This window comes from Amblyomma maculatum, chromosome 1, assembly GCF_055883805.1.
Source record: "Amblyomma maculatum isolate TAMU_Amacu chromosome 1, ASM5588380v1, whole genome shotgun sequence".
NCBI classification, from domain to species: domain Eukaryota; kingdom Metazoa; phylum Arthropoda; class Arachnida; order Ixodida; family Ixodidae; genus Amblyomma; species Amblyomma maculatum.
The window spans coordinates 66013692-66034829 of NC_139344.1; the positions used below are offsets into that span (position 1 = coordinate 66013692).

Below are 21138 nucleotides of genomic sequence, written 5' to 3' on the forward strand. Positions count from 1 at the left end.
ATTTTATGAAAACAGGCACTTCATCACATTCACGCTTACACTACCAGCCATGTAGGTTTGCGGTAGCCATTAATTACACTACCACGCGATCCCCAAGTCGTCGCCTGGATTCGAAGCGAAGAGGTTTACAGGTCTGCGTAGTTGTCACAAATTTCTTAGTTTTTTTGTTTTTTTCAGGAATGGAGTAGATGTGAATTCTGAGACGCATGCTTGTTGGTCACGAAGATACCATCCACTGAGCCTCCTTCGTGCGCATCTGTAGAAGTTTTAATACAAACCGGTCGGGCAATGCAATGTGACGGAAAAGAACCTCGAGGAGTGTGGCCAGCATTCTTACAGTTTATAGATGCTTTACACTGACGACAGAACTTCAGTTAAGCGCAGCATCAGTGCTGCCAGAACATAGGCTGACAGAGTTCGCCATACCATCAAAGGAATCGCCTATGTAGATTTTATCGGTCTATGAATCCTGCAATTCTGATGCGGGGGGAAGGGGGGGGGGGGGGGGGGGGGAGTACGAATGTTTACTTCTTTGGGTGGTAAAATCTTCTCAATTTGGGTGTAACTTGGTCAGCACCAGTGCGTTTGTCTCAGGGAAAGCCGCAGTAGTGCTGACGTTTTGTTGAAACGTACGCTATTTGAAGCGTATGATTACTGGGAAGAAGCTCTGCTCCCAACATGAAGCCCTGTTTCATCTATTTATACAGCAATCCTAAAATGGCGGCTATATATCGTCGTCTAAAGCGCTCTGCCCTTTTAAACGCGTGGGCCTTTCGTTGCGCTTGCTTAGAAAGACTGATCACGAAATCAACCGCCAAAACGTTTCACGGGTGATCAATGCGACTGATTCGTTGAGGAATGCAATATCAATTGGGTTTCAATTTTTTGAACGAAATGACTCGTGGCTTCCTTTTTGCGCAGTGAACCCAACTAGCACGTGCGGCAAGAATTTGTGGCACCTGGTGTGCGCAGCTGCGCAATCTGACGCTGGCGGTGTGAGTACGCAGCGAGAGGCTGGAAGGTCGGGAGAAAGGCTGCGGCGATTGCTGAGTAAGTCCAATGCAGCGGCAATCAAAGGATGCTTTTTTTTTTTTTTTCTGTGCGTTAAAAATCCGCTCTTAGCTGTAAGTATGACACGGTTATTTTCTCTATCGCTTTTCGATACAAGCGAAAAGCAAGGAGCCGTGTGGTGTGCGATGTCATTGCATGTTAAATAATCACAGGTGATCTAAATTTCTTCAGCCCTCTACCATGGCTTCTCTCATAGCCTGAGTCACTTTGGTACGTAAAAACCCATAAACCAAACCAAACCAATCTACTTCATTCGTTTTCTACCTTCTGCGATATCGCGGTTATTGAATACTTCGTTGTGAGTATGAAAGCGCGAGCGCTCTTAGTTGGCTCGGCCGGTTACGCTGACGGCAGACGACGCCTAAGCACTTTCCAAACACGGGCGTCCAAGAGCTGTGTTATAAAACTAGGAAGAGTAAAGGTTGAGTGGTTCGCGAATGGGCTGATTATAAGACATTAAAACATGAATTTCCAGATGCAATTTTCTGGATAAAGTATCAAGTTGGTGGAGCTGATAACGGCTTCAAAAAATGCTTAGCAAACTTGCAGACGTAGACATAACCCAAAAATAGACAAGGCACTCACAGGACAGCGAACTTCTATTACAGCCCCTGTGCTGGGCTTTGTCATTTATGTCTGCGTCTGCATGTTCTCAACAAAACATGGCCCCAGGTAATGAATTGCTCTTGAAAAACAATTGCCATGTGAACACCGAGACTGAGAGTAGTTCCTGAGAATTGCGCGCCACAACCGTGATGCGTAACCGTGAACGTAAAAGGCCTGGTCGATTACTCCAAATTATACGGAACGACGACTTTAAGGCAGATGGGCACACACATGCTAGGATAGTGCACATTGGGACACCTGGCAAGCGATAGCGGAAGCAAGACTGTTTCGGCCTATAGGGCTGGTGCACCGCAAACTATACCTGCTCTATGTTGATATCTGAATTGTACTGATGGACCTATCAGCTGCTGCAGAACATCTGTAATGAAACCTTGTGTAACTGCTAGCAGTCGTTAGAGCGCGGATGCCGAGGACTGACTTTGGGGGAAAAATGAAGCGTGCGCTCGCCTCCTGCGTGAGAGCAAATGCATGCACTGACACCCACCTGACGTTGTTGTGGCGTTGGACGTACAGCTCGTGGAAGCGCTGGCGGCTCCTTTTCGCCGAAGTTTGACAGGCGTCGGCCATTTTGAGCATGATGCTGCGCTTCACCTCGGCTGCGATGTAGGCGGGGATGACACTCAGCAGCAGCTGCTCCTGCGAAAAGAAGAACCGCCATGTGGCAACTGGAGACGCCGGCGAGTGCTTTTTGCCGCCAACAGACGAAGTCACGCCAGCCAGGCATTGTTCGCGCTTCACTAGAGAAACAAAATAATGGGAAACATGGCTGCGAGGATCGCTACCTCCTTGCGTCACGACCAGCTGTACGTGAAGCGTTAATAAATGTGACGAGGCAGGCATACAGACGTTGCTCGAGTGGGGACACTGGGGCAGAAGGGGCGGGGCCTATTATTTGTAATTGCGTTATATCTTCCCGTCTAAATGCGAACAGCGTGCAGGATCTAGTGCCGATTTGTTGGCTGACGCTCATTAGGCAATGTAAATATTAGGGCAGATTATTCCTACTTAGATCAATATTTCAGTGGCTGATTTAAATTGCCATATTCTCGTTCGCTCCAATTTTTATTTCGTATGGCTTTCGTATGACATATTTAGAGAGAGCATTTTTGTGGTTTAATGTGAGGTTTATTGCATCAAGGAATAAATAGGTATAGAGCATGTTAGCGCTATTGTGCTTTCAGGCTTTCAAAAAAATGTCACCCCTAGCTTCATACGCGTGAGCTTTGCTGAAGACGATAATGTTGAGCTGGTTCTGAGTGCCTGTTTCTTCCTTAGGTTTGCGTGCGCTGCTTTCTTGTTTTGTTTTTGCGCTAAATGCCTTCAAAAGTGGGAATACTTGAAATTCGAAATGCGAAGATTGTTTGCTTCCTAAAAATATTCTTCCAAGAGAAAAAGGCTGCTGTTATGTTGGAAGTGATAATTTCTGTGACGGCATCGTACTGCATAAATCATCAAACACTGTCTGATGTCCACTGAGCCGCGTTTGTTTGTTTCTAAGAGAAGCGGGAGCAACCTTGGTTCGAGATTTGGAGACAAAGCTTAGTATCCTACGTTTCGGGCGCATAAATACTAATGACATCAAAAGCGTATGGGATGCGTTGTGCCAGAACAAAAAAAAAAAAAAAGAATGTGGCATTGCTTACTGCCGGATGGAGATTTCATATACTGCTATGCTTTAAAATGTTTTAGAAAGTTGCATTACATGACTACACTGAAATTACTTTAATGGAGAGAGGTGGGAATAAAAGCGATTAACGCTTGACGAAGTTCCCACCCCCCTTTACAGCAAATGAGCAGTGGCATGCGAAGGCATTTCTATCACAATAGCAAACAAAGAGGTAAGAAAAAGAAATAAACAGACTAAATTAACTTAAGCGTAAGCACGAAAAGCAGTTTAGAAAAAGAAAACACGCATAAAAAATCGACAATAATTGCTATTAAAACTACGCTTGTAAAGCACTAATTATACAAAAGAACGTTTACACATGCGAATACCTAAGCGCAACTGGACTTCACTCCTTCTTTTAATTTCCTATCCCCTGCATCCCATTCCCCCTTTCTCAACTTATGCCTTGTGGCAAACTTTTCGTTAAAAAAAAAAAAAAAAAACTATGAATAGACGCTAAGAAAGGAAAGTTTCGCGGAGAAAGACGGCGAGGAGGTTAGTGTAGCTAATGCTCTCTATGTTTATATTCGCATCAATTAGTGTATTAAGCAGTAATGAAAGTTGAAATGCAGCCATTTGGCGTACATAGTTTGTTTTCGTGGGCGGCAATACCCAGTGTAGACTGTAACGGCGAGTATATGTACATTGAAATAAATAAATGTGGGCTAAGTCTGAATATAGTGGTTATGCATTCTCGCTTTTCTATCATATACAATATTCATACAATATTCAAAGATTAAAAAGAAAAAGAAACCCTGAATAGCATTTACGCTGTTTGACACAAACTTAAGCTCAAACTGCCTGTATTGAGGATGTATTCGATTCTTCTCGATTCTGTATACGATCAGGGAAAGCTGCCCAACAAGCAGCTAAACCAATGGGGTTGCCTCGGGACTGCTTCCAGAACACATACGTGGCTCACTAGGCCTTGACTCGCCTCATTCTGGTGTTGCTCATGGGAAAACGGGTCATGTGGCGTTGCTATCTGATGACCTTTTATCATGCAGAAGACCACTCTGATATCTCAGTAAGGAGGGGGTGAGTGCTCTTACAACAGCCATGCCCAGATATTTTGGACAAATTCTGCAAAAAAGTGTTTCAGCGAATTAAAGAAGTGTTTGCGTATCTTTTTATACACTATCCAACTGTCCATATTAATCAATACGTGCGCGTATCCTACCTTGGCAGGCTTGTAGCTTTATGTTATATTAAAGAGAGGCAGCTTATTGGTTTTCAGTAAGTTTTAACTACTCGTTATGATGCCATACAAATTTCAGAAGCAAAAGTTTGCGTCGCAACAGAAGCTCTGGTCATTCCCATCAAGACGTTTTTAGAAGTGTCCTAGTATATGTTACAGTTGCCTCATAATTAAGAGTGTTGTCCCAGAAATCTGGACATTGACATAAGCTAGGACATCTTGTAGGTGCCGCGATCGGTGTACAGCTCGGATTTCTGAAAGCTCCGTCGAACAAAAGCCAGCAAAGCACGGAGCCGAATTAACGCTTTCTCAGCTCATGAGAGAGAAGGCTGTAGTTTTATTGGCTGTCCCAATGACCTTGCACACTAAATAATTGCGCCCAATTATTAAAAAGCTTTTAAGCATGAGACGCCTCCTTCTACACAATTGTGCCAGTGTTGGCGACATCATCAAATACGCTAATAATGCTCACCAGTAAGCTGGTTAACGAATTTCTGATAATTACCTGTTTATCTATTAGTCAGGTGTCGAGATACAATATAAGATTTACAGACGGCAATTAATAATATCGGTACCAGATTTTAGAACATCAAAAATTTAATTACCAATAACTTGCGCAAAAAGACGCGCATTTTATAAGACGTCGCGCTCTATAGTACTGAACCCCTCGCCGATCAATGGCACAAGTGCGTACCCTTTCTCTGTCCCACCTGCGCTTCGGTGCTCGCCGCTGCTTGCCGCTCTAGCTAAAGAAAAGGCAACAGAAAAAGCACTTGACCGCTGTCAGGCAACTGTGTTGTGAAGGAAGAAAGACGGTAGCAAGAAGATTAGGTTTGGTTCATTTTGGTTTGGTTTAGTTGTTTTATTTATAGCATTTGACGCCTCAATTGAACTCAAGTTATGGAGACGCCGCAAGAAGACTAAACGTACCACTTTATTAATGCGAAAGCATTACTTCGCTATGTTCACAGATTTCTGTCCGCACACTGCGTCCGCAGGCCGCGTCCGCAGCAGTTGCGATAATTGAGAAGTGGTAGAGGTTAATGAGTGGCCAATCGATAGAGGGTGACGTAATGTTGCTACCAAGAACATAATTAGGCCAATAAGTTAATTCGGTTTTAATTACAAGCAAAATATGGAAAAGTTGTCCGCAGCAGTTGTCAGTAATTGAGAAGTGGTAGAAGTTAATGAGTGATGTCAATCTATAGAGGATGGCGTAGTGTTGCTGCCGAAAAAAATAATTAGGCCAATAAGGTGAATAATTAAATGCAAAAAACGGAAAATCGTGTCCGCAGCAGTTATGAGTAATTGAAAAGTCGTAGAGGTTAATGAGTGATGTCAGTCGATAGAAGATGACGTAATGTTGTGTGCGAAAGAAAAATTATGACAATAAGTTATTTAGGTAATTCTTTATCGGCAAAGAATGTAAAAGTAAAGGCGAAAATGGTCTCATTAGCCAATGGCTTGGCGCCACATTGGAGTGTATCAATTGCTAAAATAGTTAATGAAATCAGTCAATTAAGGTGGCGACAAGGATGTGACGCCACGCAACCTGAACTTGAGCCAAAAAAGTGACTAGAAAGGGATTGGCGCGCAATTTGAAAGTACTAAAGACTAAAGTAGTTAATTAAGGCAGTCAGTTAGGGTGACGTCAAGGATGTGACGTCACGCAACCGGAAATAGAGCCGAAAAAGGGCATAGGAAGAGATTGGCGCGCAATTTGAAAGTAGCAATGACTAAAATGGATAAACAAGAAGTGAATTAATGTGACGTAGAGGATGTGGCGTCACGAAACCGGAAGTAGAGGCGAAAAAGGGCATATGAATGTACTGGCGCGCCATTTGAAAGTACCAAAGACTAAAATGGGTAAACAAGAAGTGAATTAGGCAATTAGATGCCACCAGCAGCAAGCAAGAGCAGCATCCGTGCTTTCGCATTACTCCAATGCAGATTCCGCAGTTCTCTTTAATGTTTTACAAAAGGAACACAGGCAAGAAAAATTAAATGAAAGCAATTGATTGGCTCTGTCAGTGAAATAAACAGAACAGCACTGACGGCCTATATAGCAAGCATACTTAATACTTCGCTTCGGCTATCGTAGCCCATCACTGTTTTCGTAAGCCTGGAGTGAGCATGCAACCGAAATGAAAAAATATCCATTGAAACATTTGTTCTGTCTCTTATCTTTTCCATCTTGTTTTTTTTTTTTTTTTTTTTGTCCTGTTCCTTCTTTCATTAGTCAACTCACCCTTCACCTTTTTTTTTTTTTTTGCTGAAAAATGAGTATTCACTCAAGGGCAAATATTGCGATCAGCTTCGGATCACACATGAGACGAAGTCAAGGTTCATTGAACACAGCATTGCGCCGCCACATCTGTATCCACAGAAAGCGTACTAGGTTACGCATCCCGGACTGAACATTAAGCACGTAATTGCAATATATCGCAAAAAACAATCATACTTTTCTCGTAGACGGTGCTTAACCGCGTTTTATCGTCGGTTTCAGGAAGATCATACACCACAGCTGCACGCGGCACACAGACACGTTGTTTTTAGAACTGAAGGGTTAACCACGCGCCTTTCGCCAAGTTGTAACAGTACTACTCATATTTAGAATTTATTTTAAATTTTCTTAAAGCGAACTGATTAGAAAATTAAAGCTGTGACCACAACGGCTTCACCATAAAATGCGCGACAAAATAAATTGGCTCTGCAGTGATTTAAGCGCGATATCACGAAAGCATGCTCGTAGTCTGTGCAGTCTACATCCATGTTCGAGAGGATGAAACGAGTAACTACAAAACCAGAACTTAATTCCCAGACTCCAATACATTGTTCTGCGTTGAAACCGTGACAAGAAGAGCTATCCTCACTTCGGTGAATATGACGCGCCTTTCTTCTTACTGTTATATGTGCGCGAGCAGTGCGGCGTACCTAAATTTAACGAGGAAGGTTCTGCAGGAACGCGACTGAGAAAGTGGTAGACGTGAGGTTCGCTTTAGTGACGTTTTTGATTACCACATGTGCCTATGTGCGGAGATGAGGAGAGGGCCATCACTCCTGCCATACATACGCTTGGTGCGCTGAATAACAAGTAAATATTTCGATTTGCCTGATACATGAAAATTTGAGGCAAGAAAAATAAGATCGCATTACTTGTATGCTGCCTCCACCATTTTTTTTTTTCAGGAAACCTCTCAGTAAGCCTAGAGTATAGTCCACAAAAAATGGCGAAGGGTTCGCGATATTTAAAATGAGTACAAAGTAGAATTGTTTCTGTACGTGCCTAAATAAAAGAACTTTTTTCTGTTCTCACCAGGGTACTCCCTTAAATGTTTTTCACTTACAGTACTAACCCTTGACGCTTCCCTGCTGAACGCCCGGGGTCCGGTATGCTCTCGATTGACATACCAAGACAGGATGCTGACTTTCTGTGCGCCTTTCTCGTCATAATTGAGCTCGATTCCTTTTGAGTAACAGATAGCGAAAAGCACTTTTGTTGTATTGCATATTAAATCAGTCGGTGCCGTTCAAGTTTAATGGAAGGCGACTCATTTAAAAAAAGCAAGCGTTTGAATTCAAACGTAACAAGATTTATTTAAACACTGTAATTCACATAATCGTTATTAGTCAAAGAAGCATGAACTAAGGCTAATGCAATTCTTTTTATCACTTTATTGCTTTCCGTTCACTTTAAACAGCAAAAGTACATATAATGCACATATATTATTTGATGTATTACAGGTACGTAAGGAGGAAGGGGGGGGGGGGGGGGGCAGTCTTGCATTTTGTACAATTGATAGATTACAACATCTTGTCTGCTTTGACGGTACATTGATGCGTGGCATTGTGATCAGTTGCACAGGTCCGCCAGAGCAACGAGTGACTCTGGACCCACTCGTTGCGGCGGTGGCTTGTCGGGGCTGTCCGAGGTCAGTGTGGCATCGGGTTGTCGAGACTGCGATGCGCCTGAAATCTGCCAGTTAGAGCTGGATAAATTATTTCTCGCGTGCACATTAATGTTTGTCTCTCAGTTACATTAACAAGCGAGTGACATTCGCCAATAACCTATGTATTTCAAACATTTAGAACACCTTTCAACAGCATTCCCTTTATTTACCCTTTATTTGCTTTCCCTTTATGCTTGGCTGCTTAACAGACAAAGCACGCTTTACAGGAAATGAAAACGCCCGCCCATACCACGACAGTCCCTTCCACCCCTTCGTCCTGCCTCATCCTTCAGACCCCATGAACCCCGCACCTCCACCAGTGTCACGACTCAAGTCACAGGGAGCCGTGAAGGTACACGGTACCGTGAAGGTAAGACCCGAGAGTAAGGTCGGCTTCTAGCTCCGATAACAGTGTCCAGTACCAGCGCGCCTCTCGAGCCAATAACCCCTTCTTCGTCTTCGGCACCAAGCACGGCGGCCGCGCGGCGCTAGGCACGTGATAATATTTTGGTAGTGAATATGTGATTATATCGCTGATGACTTCGCAAATAAACAAATAAATCCTTTGTAGCAGAGGGCTACACCTTGGCTTGTATCAAAGAGTGTAGAAGCTCCCACGTCTTTGCACACATTGCAGTTCTTGTCCGCTGAGTGATGCTAGGTTTTGCCATCAATGACTCATATGCTAACACGTGCGCCGGTGCATTCCTCCCCTCCCCCCCCCCCCTACCGACACACACACAAAGAAAACCTTGCGGTACACTTGCGAACTGCCAGGTGAGTGGAGAAGAATGTGGGACAACGCCTGCTCAGACTTGGGCGCTGTCTCAGAGGTTAAGGGCGTTGGATTGCTGGCCCGCGTCACCGCTGTATTCAGCGCATTTACAACGCCAGTCTATCTTATCTTAAGTGCCGTTTCTTTTTAACGCGACAGCCTGAAGGCGTTTGTGTAGTCGAAAAGCCGGCGTTGTTGTTGGCGTCGTCTGCCTCAAGTGAAAAATCCTGACCGGCCGACAGCGCCATAAAGTGTAAGCAGACGCTCGTCCTCACGCTAGAATAGTAATTAACATGCAACGCTCATGTTAAAGGTTTAGTCTGGTTTATAGGATTTAACGTCCCAAAGGGATTCTGACTATGAGGGACGCCGCGCTGGAGGGTTGCGGAAATTTTGACCACCTGACATCTTACAGCTCACGTTCACCTTGCTTTTCGCCCCCCTTAGAAAGAGGCCGCCGCGACCGGTATTCGATCGCGCACCCTTGGGTACAATATCCGAGTGTCCTAAGGACTGACCCACCTTGCCGGGCCCGCTCACATTAGAGATTTTTAGTACTGCGTACGTAAGCATACGCAGAACCCTTGCGTACGTAGGCTGCCTTAGTGTTGATTACTGCGCATGCGTTATACGCAGCACGATTCTTGCGTACTGCGTATACGTTGCTTGCATACGCAGAAATCCCTACCTCTGCGTGCGTTTGCTGAACCGTCTGCGTGTTGTTCTCGTGTATGAGAAAGATCGACAGACACGTTTGGCTATATGGCCGAGCATGATAAGCAGCAAACACGCCGTTTTCTTGTTTTGTTTTTTGCAGACGATTTGCGGTTCGCGAGAAGTGAAAACTTCTAATTCATTTGTTTCTCCGCAGTAGAGGGCGCTAATTTCAAATTGTGCCTTATGCGACACGCAATTCGTCTTCTATGAATGCACTTCGCGAACGCTCCAACTTATAGCAGCTGTATTTCGTCGCCAGGATCGCTGAAACTTGAAGCAGTAAGTACTAAGTTTCCCGTGCGCTTTACACTATAGACAAACGCCGTGTTTACAAACACATGAGGCGCTCGCGACCCCGCTGCAGACTGGGGGTGAAATGTATAAGCATATGACCCACGAGAAGATGTGGAAGCGAAAGATTTCAAAGCCGTTTTATGTCTTCACGGAGCACCTATGATGTTGTTTTGTTGTTTTTTCAGTATAGAGCTAGTACAAACATCCCAGAACAGACTGTGAAAATATGAAATGCCATTTCAAAGGCAGAGTATCTATATAACAATGCGAGACTTACAGGGGTACGAGTTGGTAGGGCCCTTAGAAAACATGTAAACACAACTTACCGCAGTATCTTTCTCGTTTAGTACAGTACCAATGGAGGCTGCCTACCATCAAAAGTTGGCGAGTGCTTTTAATTAATCTGTAGCAAAGTATGCTAAGTCATTCCACGGGTAATTTATTTAAAAACACCGCTAAAATATGTGTTTGGAAGCCGCACATACCGCATACACGCTCGCTGTGCGCTAGGTGCTTCTCTAAACCGCGGAAGCTTCTCGTATACAGCTGCCGTATGTACTCAATTTTCCTAATACCTGTCATTCAAATAAGCAGCACACAACTACATTCAAAAAGCATTTTTAAACGTCGGAAGGGAACGGGCCATTGTAGCAGACTGCGGCGCAGCCGACGCTCTATTCGATCGCAGATGACGCCGGCGACCGCGAACGACATTCGTCTGAGCAGACGGACTGTTGGTCGTCTGCTGCTGTGCACGGCTCGTTTTTCGTACCTAGTGATGACTGGCTTCAGCTTAAAAGCTTGTATCGTTTGAGCGGCTGCATTTAAGAGGGAATGTTGAAGCTCTCGGAAGAGTGGAGAGCTAAGTTTCAGGCGTATGTAGGTCTTTACAACGCAGATTCATCGTGGCGCGTAAAATATCGTTTGGCTAAAAAAAAAAAAAAAAAGCCGTAGCATATTTTGACATACTTTTTCTTCAAAACATTCGCTAACTTTTAACTATCTGCCGTGTTCATTGGTGTTGGTCTAAACCGGAAAAATATTTTGGTAAGTTTTATTTGCATATATTTTCATGGGACATGCTCCCGACTGTTACGGCATACGTTTCGTGGCATTTTAAATATTACCCGCCTCTCTAATGAGACTTCGTATAGGTTGCAGTGTGTTCTCCGAGGTTCATAGTTTCATTTGCACTGAATGATGACATCCTAGGCGCACTGTGAACTCGAAAACCTGTCTTGGCATGACATCGTTTCTCTCTCGAAAAAAAAAAAAGGCCTGGTTCTTCGGGTTTAAATTTTGTAGGGGGTCATATTGCTATTTTTTGCTTTCTACTACATTCGCAGGGGGTTGTGTCCCGATTCACTCAAAGGTATTCATTATATCCTCATCCTCTGCAACAACGACGAATCAAAGCAGTACCTTAGCAGCATGGGCTCCATCTCTCGCCTGTCGGAAAAACAAAGGAGGAGGAGTTCCTGCGTTGGAAAATTCAGTTTTTGGATGGCTGCAAGATGGCACTACACAGGCCGCGTTAGCTTTCGGACCCCTGCGCACGTATGCGCTTGCACCCTACTAAGTCTTTCTGCAGCATGTACGCGACCATGGCGTAGCGTTCCGCAAAGTACGTGGGCTGTGCGTAGGCAGCGCTCACTACGCTGTACTAAGACTCTCTATTAAACGTTACGCCATGCGTTGAGAGTGAGAGTCAATAAAGTTGGGTCGCCGCTAGTAACGAATTATTTAATTTTAGAAGTAAATAACTCTGCTCAAAGAATATTTTCAAGAATTATAAGTGCTAGGCGGGTTTGGAACCCATGGTCCTTTGGTTGTGAGCCAGACAGGCTATCGACTAGGGCACGGGAGGTAAGCTCGTACGGCTTGTCAGCAAGCGGTGGTTTTTATAATTTTCCTAAAGCATTTCACATAAACTGTTTTACGACTGTACGCGAAGGAATATGTGTGTAAGTAGAGAGGACCACAAGCTGCTATCGCGCCATAGTCTTAAGGTGGAGCTTAAGTGTACCTATAATTTTGTAAATATCTTTTTTTGCGTCGGAGTGCTTAGAAGTGCCAGACCTGGGAAGCCGCTTATATGAAGATGTGTTGTGCCATATGTTAATCTCTTATTACCATTTCTGTACAATAGGTGTTTTACTTTTGTCATATTACGTACCTATTATATTTTTTATCTCTTCGCCCCATTTTTCTAGCAAAGCGTTTTTGCGTAGAAAAACTCAACTAATTATCTATTGATGGTTTTGTTTGGTTTTAGGTACTTAAAGTCCCAAAGCGACTCCGGCTATGACAGACGCCGTAGTGGAGGGCTGCGGGAATTTCGACCACCTGGATTCTTTTACGTGCACTGACATCGCACAGCACAAGAGAGCCTTGCTTTTAGACTCCGTCGAAAAGCGACCGCCGCTGCCGGGGAAACTAATATATTGAATTTTTGTCGTCTCACGTTACTTACTAATGGTACTGACATGTTCTCTTGTGCTTTATGCTGTCTCGCGTGTCGTAGCAAGGTTGTTAATTACGCTGCCACTCCTTGTGCTTATTTTTGTTTTCATTACTGCCGCACTCAAAAGCTGGCGCCCACTATATATGATCCAGTCCTTACCACAAATGGCCCCAAATGAAAAACGCAAACCAATAAAATTAGTCTGCTCTGCCTATCCGCTACGCGGTTTTCTATGTCGTTGCTCCGAGCTACGCAGGGAACAATCTCAGGGCTGAGCACTATATTACGGCATCGCTCAACTAAGGCCAATATTAACATTTCATTTTGTTCTTCTCGTTCGCTGCAGCCCAACGCTATAACCAGCACAGGTACAATGGCGGTGAAAATCTAGCCTGCCGCCAAACATCGCACTGCTACCACGACCGCTTTTCTCTCGAGGGTAGAAGACAATATAAGCCGAGTATTCTGTTGATTCTGTGTCTCTGGCGTCAAGTGGCGAAGTCAGACAAGGGAGTTCTTAGCAACCGGAGGGGAGCGAGGTGCTGCCAACAAAGAGAATACAGAAGCAGGTGTGAAGCTGCGGCAGGGAATGAAAGTGGCAAACTAAACAGGGGACGACAACTCGGCTTTGTTCAGAGGAGTAAATAAAGATGGCATAATGTTGGCAAGGAAGTATGCGTGGAAAGAGCGCAGAGGACGGAGCCGTCGCTTGAAAAGAGTCTGCGTGGAATAGGAATGCGTGTAGGCAAATAGCCACAAAGCTCGACGAAAGCTGGGGCTCCGAAGTTTCTTCACTCGTTTTCTTTCACATGCTGTTTGTTCAGTGGCTCGGCAGTTTTGTCGCCTGGATCAAAAGTTTTTGTGAATCTTGCACGGAGTGACATGGAGAGGTGACAGAGGTGCGCTGTTGAAAGTTAAGTCAATAAACGGCCACGAAAAAAGAGCAAAAAATAGGAAGATAACCATCGAATAACTATGTTTCTCACTGGCTCCGTGTCTTGCGCGTTGTGTTTAAGTACAAAAAAAAAATTGCTTTACTGTGGATGATGCGCCACACGTAACACTATGTAAGCAGGCGTTTTATGTTATCACCTTGTGGAAAAAGTTACCTTCATTTTCAAGCATAAATACTGGTGAATATAAAAAGCCACCTCAATATAAGCGTAGGAAACGTCAGAATCAAATGATAGGTATCGATCACAGGTACGGGGCTCAGGGCAAAGAGAAGCATTTGTCGTTTCTTCTTTGTTTACTAGCAAAAAGCTCTCCCATTTTCCTCAAGGCACGCAGTGGGCCTCAATCACACCTTCATGGTTTAGCTTCCTTCAGTCTGTAATCCAAGGTGTCTGCATCCTATTTCTGCAAGTTTCCATCCAAATGACAGTTTGCGGGATCGACAAAATGTCTTCCGTCGGATTTGGAACCACGCACTTAGAATGAAAACAAATATTAATATAGATGTCTAGATTTTGTCCACCTTGAGAGACAATTCCAGGACCGCTTTTGTTTGTCTTTGAGCGAAAGTGTGGCAAAAAAAGCATTCTCATATAAAGAAGAAGCGCTTGCAGTTTGGGAGAGAATAGCAAGAGGGGCATGAGGAGCCTACCTCCACGACAATAACGAACAAATTTAACTTTTTCAACGGTAAGAAACGTGTCACGAGTGCTCTAATCTGGAAAATACCGCTTAAAGAGACAAGCTTGATTTGACTCGGAGGGGAGGAGGAGAAAAGGAGGACGGAAAGCAGGGATGTTAATCAGAAAGAGTGAATTCTGGATGGCTACCCTGCACTGGGGAAGGGGAATTAGGGATTAAAAGGAGAGGATAGAAGAGGAGAGGAGGTGCGAAAGTCACAGTATGTCAATCAGGCTAGTCTCTCTTAAAAAGCGAAGTGCCTTGTAGGCTTTGAGCGCAGATGACGTTTGTGGCAGAAGGGTAGATACTTGGGCTTGTTGGTACATGATCGAAGGGAACAAAATGTAGCGCACCAAGACAAGGACAGAGAAAGAAGACACACACAGCGCTAACTTCCAACTAATGTTTAATCAAGGAAGAAAGCATGGTTTTTATACCACCGCGTATCACATGCGCCAAAAGAACATGCGCTAGCAAGTCATATCAGCCAGATACGCAATCTCCTTTGGCAACAACGCGACAGAAGGGTTACTTATACAATCATCTTTCAAAAGAGTAATCCATTCAGCTTCAACTATTTCACGCGTTAAGCGGTTTTTGTGCACTTTTAAAACCATACTTTTTTTGAGGAGAGGAATACAATTGCAAACACGGCAATGGGCCGACAAACCTTTAGCACACATGTTACTCACATCCCGGCCATGCTCACGAAGCCTATCATTGAGGCATCTGCCCGTTTGACCAATATATTGCTTGCCACAGGATAGGGGTATTTGATAGACTACATTTAGGATGCAATTAAGAAATTTTTCTTTATGTTTCTTTGTGCAGTCTAACACCTTCTTGACTTCTGACGAAGTTTTAGTGCATAGCTGACTCAACTTATTCGGAGCCGAAAAAGCCACTCTAACTCCCGATCGCTGCGCAACTTTTTTGGGATTATGGGACAGCCTATGAATGTAAGGGATGACGGCAATTTTTTCTTTCTTACGCGGGGCCTGTTGACTGACATCCGCTTTTTTCTGGCATACTTTCTTCAAAACGCCTTCGGCTACGGACACAAGAAGATGGGAAGGGTACCCGGCACATTCTAGACGCTTACACTGTTGTGAAAAACTGTCATGCATGAGGTGCGGGCAAGATTTCTTCAGAGAATTAACAAATGAAAGGCGAGCAATAGAACGTTTCACAAGTTTAGAGTGCGATGAATTGAAAGGTAACAATGGTTTTTCGCCACGAGGTTTAAACATCCAGCACGTCCGATCATGATGAAGTATGAAGTTAATATCTAGGAATTGAATACCACCTGTTTCAGGTAATTCAAATGTTAATTCTAGAGATTTGAAATGGTTACGAAACAGCGCGAGGACATTAAAAGCGTCATCCATGAAGGAACCGTCATTTCTGTTAAGTACAATGAGGTAATCGTCCCTGTCTTGGTGCGCTACATTTTGTTGCCTTCGATCATGTACCAACAAGCCCAAGTATCTACCCTTCTGAATTACATTTCTAGTACAACGGGCCCTTTTACGTGTTCTGTAGATTTTTCGACTGCCGTAGCTATCATTGCTGTGGCCACCAGTCGTGCACGGACACTTTCGTTTTGCTGTCGGAACAAAGTGCTTCCGGATGAAGTGAGGTGGCTCTTCGGTGGGTTCATCCCATCGCAAAGTCATGGCATTAGAGTTTGCAAGATTCTGAAGGCTGAATCGTTTCGGCTAGCTCGCCTCTACAGGGAATACCTTCACCTTCTTGTTTACCAAAGGTTAAGTCCATCCACAGCAGGGAAGAAGCTTCTAGAGTGCCAGCGGCTTGTCAGCCAGACTACGGAATTCATTTGGCAGCGACAACTGTACCACCTCAGAAGACAGCATAGGAACAAGGCTCCTAAACCTCAGTGCGTCATCCACGCACCTCAAGAATTGGCTCTACCTGAGCATGTGAAATCTGTTTTGTCGCTGGGACCTAAGTTCGCCCTGGATCCAAAACCGTCTTCAGTGGAGCGGCTCACGTTCGTACACCAGATTTCTAGGATCCTACCCGAACAAGAGTCCGACCACTGTGTTTCCGCAGGTGTAGACATCTTACAACGATGTAAGTTGCAGCCTTCTAGACTTCCTGTAAATCGAGTTAAGTCCTATCTTGAGCGGCATTCGTTGTGTCTTCTTGCCGCAGACAAAGAAGGGGGGTTTGCTGCACTGCCGTCTGCTTTTTCTTAAAAAAGCATGTGAAGCTGTGTTCTCCGCTTTCAGCTGTCATCCAAAACTGAATATGTCAAAACTTAAAGGTGAAGCAAAGAAACTATGCAAGAAATTGGACCTTGGGTCTGTGCTCAAAAAGATTACTGATTGTAAAAAGGAGTTCCTTCAGGTTTTCTTCAGTGCAAAGACCCATAAAACTGATGTACCGTTCCGTGCTATTGTATCTGAGAATGGCACATGGCAAAAATCTGTGGCCCTGTGGTTACAAGAAAAACTAAAACTGCTTTCTGTTCAAGATCCCTTCCTTGTCCGTAACTCTGAGCAGGTGTTAGATTTTGTTAACTCACATGCAGATCAAGGCGTTTTTGCTTTCTCTATTGATGTAAAAGACTTGTACTATTCCATTCCGCATGACGCTCTCCTATCCTGTATTGAAGATAGCATTGATCAGTATGGGCCGATTGCCTTTCAAAATGCTTGTGGTATTTCAGTGAATGAATTTTTAGAACTATTACGATTTTACCTGACTTCGACTTTTATAATTTTGGATGGAAAACCATACCTTCAGAAACAAGGCATCTGCATTGGGTCGTGCATAGCCCCCATCCTAAGCGATTTATTTTTAGCCCGGCTGGACAGGTCTTTTGCTGATACAGTAACTGATACCAATGTTATTAGGATTTTTAGATACGTTGACGATTACCTCATTGTACTTAACAGAAATGACGGTTCCTTCATGGATGACGCTTTTAATGTCCTCGCACTGTTTCGTAACCATTTCAAACCTCTAGAATTAACATTTGAATTACCTGAAACATGTGGTATTCAATTCCTAGATATTAACTTCATACTTCATCATGATCGGACGTGCTGGATGTTTAAACCTCGTGGCGAAAAACCATTGTTACCTTTCAATTCATCGCACTCTAAACTTGTGAAACGTTCTATTGCTCGCCTTTCATTTGTTAATTCTCTGAAGAAATCTTGCCCGCACCTCATGTATGACAGTTTTTCACAACAATGTAAGCGTCTAGAATGTGCCGGGTACCCTTCCCATCTTCTTGTGTCCGTGGCCGAAGGCGTTTTGAAGAAAGTATGCCACAAAAAAGCGGATGCCAGTCAACAGGCCCCGCGTAAGAAAGAAAAAATTGCCGTCATCCCTTACATTCATAGGCTGTCCCATAATCCCAAAAAAGTTGCGCAGCGATCGGGAGTTAGAGTGGCTTTTTCGGCTCCGAATAAGTTGAGTCAGCTATGCACTAAAACTTCGTCAGAAGTCAAGAAGGTGATAGACTGCACAAAGAAACATAAAGAAAAATTTCTTAATTGCATCCTAAATGTAGTCTATCAAATACCCCTATCCTGTGGCAAGCAATATATTGGTCAAACGGGCAGATGCCTCAATGATAGGCTTCGTGAGCATGGCCGGGATGTGAGTAACATGTGTGGTAAAGGTTTGTCGGCCCATTGCCGTGTTTGCAATTGTATTCCTCTCCTCAAAAAAAGTATGGTTTTAAAAGTGCACAAAAACCGCTTAACGCGTGAAATAGTTGAAGCTGAATGGATTACTCTTTTGAAAGATGATTGTATAAGTAACCCTTCTGTCGCGTTGTTGCCAAAGGAGATTGCGTATCTGGCTGATATGACTTGCTAGCGCATGTTCTTTTGGCGCATCTGATACGCGGTGGTATAAAAACCATGCTTTCTTCCTTGATTAAACATTAGTTGGAAGTTAGCGCTGTGTGTGGCTTCTTTCTCTGTCCTTGTCTTGGTGTGCTACATTTTGTTCCCTACGTTTGTGGCCATGGTCCCAAGATCTTCCCTTCCGCTAAGGGGTGAGCGTCCAAACGATCCAATGCAGTACGCTGCGCAAGTCGTTCAGTTGAAAAAACAGGGCAATCACAAAGGAGATGCTCAATCGTTTCATCAACGCCACATCGTTCACAAGCAGGGCTGTCAGCCATTCCGATCAGGAAGCAGTATTTGTTTGCGAAAGTAACGCCAAGTCATAGGCGGCACAATAACGCGTTTTCACGACGTGTTGTGCGGTGGCGAATAAGCAGGCACAGTGCGGGGTCCAATGCCTTGAGGCGACAGTTGGTAAACTTCCCGGTATTCCACGATGAATGTGTCAGCTCCACAGCCAAACGGCGATGCCCGCTCGCTGCGTCGGCTCTCGTTAACGGAATTTGTACTAGAAGTCCGTCGTTGTGGGCAGAACGGGCGGAGTCGTCAGCCTGGTTATTTCCTGCAATGCCACAGTGTCCTGGCAACCACTTGTGGATGATGTCGTGGCCTTCGGATATTTCGGCGTGGTGCAGCGTGCGGATCTCTGCAATTAGTTGTTCATTTGAGCCTTGGCGTTGTGCCGCTTGCATGCCTTGAAGCGTTGCTTTGGAGTCAGTGAAAACTGGCCATTCTTGGGGGAGTTCCTGGCTGATATATTCGACTGCAGCCCATAGGGCAGCTAGTTCCGCGCCAGTCGAAGAGGTAAGATGAGTAGTCTTTAGCTTTATCAAGACGGTCCTTGCCGGTACTACCACTGACCCCGCGCAGCTGACTCACGTAACTGAGCCGTCCGTGTACACATGTATTCGGCGATGGTGCTTAGAGTGGAGGTGATCCAGCGTTATTTTTTGCAAGGCAAGCATTGGTACCCCAGCTTTCTTCTTTATGCCAGAAATCGATAGGTGAATCTGAGGTTCTGTAGGCTCCATATGGGTGCGCACGGTCCTGAAGCAGGAGTGAACAGCGAGGGAAGATAAGTGCGGTGGGCGTCAATGGTTTTGGAAAAGGCAGTACATGGTCTAGTTGCTAAGAGATTTGCCAGGTGGTCATTGAGAACTCGTGCGAGGTGTCTATTGTGTATTATCAGGGTCTCGACAGCAACATAGGTAAGACAGGATGTTCCCCGGCTAGAAGAACAGTTGCTGCCGTTAAGGTGCATTTAGGCGAACCGAGGCAGATGCGGAGAGCTTGCGCTTGCACACTTTGGAGAGTCCGAATGTTCATCTTCGTGATGTTGTTGAATATCGGAAGGCTGTACCGCGTGTACCCCATAAATAATGATCGATAAAGTTGTAGCATCGAGTGCACTGATGCGCCCCATTGCTTTCCCCCGAGGAAGGAGAGAACATGAACAATGGCAAGTAGTCTCTTTTTCATGTCATTCAGATGTGGGATCCACGACAGATTCCTGTCGATGACAACTCCCAGGAAGCTATAGCGTTTTTCACAGGGAATGACTTTCCCGTTTATAGATATGGTATAGTGTGACATTGGTTTTCGTGTGAAGGCCACAAGAGAGCATTTCTTACTTCAAATGCTAAGACCCTGCAAATGTAGGTAAGACGTCACGATTGATGCTGCCCATTGAAGTCTCGCACGGACTTGGGGACGAGTCACACTTGACGCCCAAATGCAGATATCACCCGCATAGGTGGACACCTGAGTAGATTGTGGCAGTAAATCGACCAGGCCGATGAGAGCAAGGTTGAACAGGGTTGGGCTCAATACCCCACCCTGTGGGACTCCGCGTGAACACCGAAGTAAAGAGGTTAGTCCGTCCTGAGTCTGGATAAAAAGCCACCTCTCTGATAAATAGCTGCGTATTTAGCTGAACATACGGCCTCCATTCTCAGCGGTTTGCAATGCTTCCATAATAGCCTGATGTGCAATGTTGTCTTAGGCGCCTTTAATGTCCAACAACAACGCCGCAGTCAATCTTTTCCCATTTTTTTGCACCTGAACGGATATGACCAGGTCAACCACGTTGTCAATGGACGAACGGCCACGTCGAAAACCGGATATAAAGCCTGGATACACTTGGTATCTCTCCAAGTACCACTCAATTCGCGTGAGCGGCATTCGTTTCATAAATTTGCCGACACAGCTGACAAATGCTATCGGACGATATGATGAAAGCTCGAGGGGTGATTTCCCGGGTTTCCGCAATGGAAGGAGCCGGCTGGTCTTCCAGTCATTGGGAACTGTGCCGTCGCACCATGTTGTAAAGGTCTAAAAGAGCCCGACGAGCCTCCTGGACCTTGGTAAGCGCGGCGTACGTCACACCATCGGGCCCTGGCGATGACGCCCGTCTGTAACAAGATAGCGCGGCGTCGAGTTCTTCTAAAGAAAAAGATCCATACGTGAATCCCTCGATGGTGGAACATCACGACAATACTCCGCTACTGCTGGGTTTGGGAAGCCAGTCATCTTTGCACAGAGTTCTTCGGTTACATCAACCTCGCTGCGTCGCTGGAGCAGCGCGAGGGATTTGAACGGGTAGCGCTGTTGAGGGGATGTTCGGAGACCACGAATCACCTTCCAAACTTGGGACAGACTTCCACGGATCCAGTGTTGCGCAAAAAGACCGCCAGCGTTGACTCTGAAGCGTCTGAATTCTGCGCTGTATCTTCTTGTGTATGCGCCTGGCATACCGAAGGTCTAGGTGCGACTTCGTACGACGGTATCTACGCTCTGCTCGCCGCCGTAGCGATCGCAGTCGCTGCAATTCAGTATCAAACTGGGTCTAGTTTGC

General features: G+C 44.9%; 1 protein-coding gene across 1 annotated transcript in view; it reads right to left on the bottom strand.

The window, feature by feature from the left end:
- The window catches only part of Ac76E (adenylate cyclase type 2 Ac76E), a 586427-nt gene that overhangs the window by 205330 nt on the left and 359959 nt on the right, over window positions 1-21138 (bottom strand). The window contains exon 5 of the mRNA XM_084588246.1: window positions 2183-2334. Within this exon, the coding sequence (XP_084444372.1) occupies window positions 2183-2334 (152 nt within the window). The remainder of the gene's footprint in view (window positions 1-2182; window positions 2335-21138) is intronic.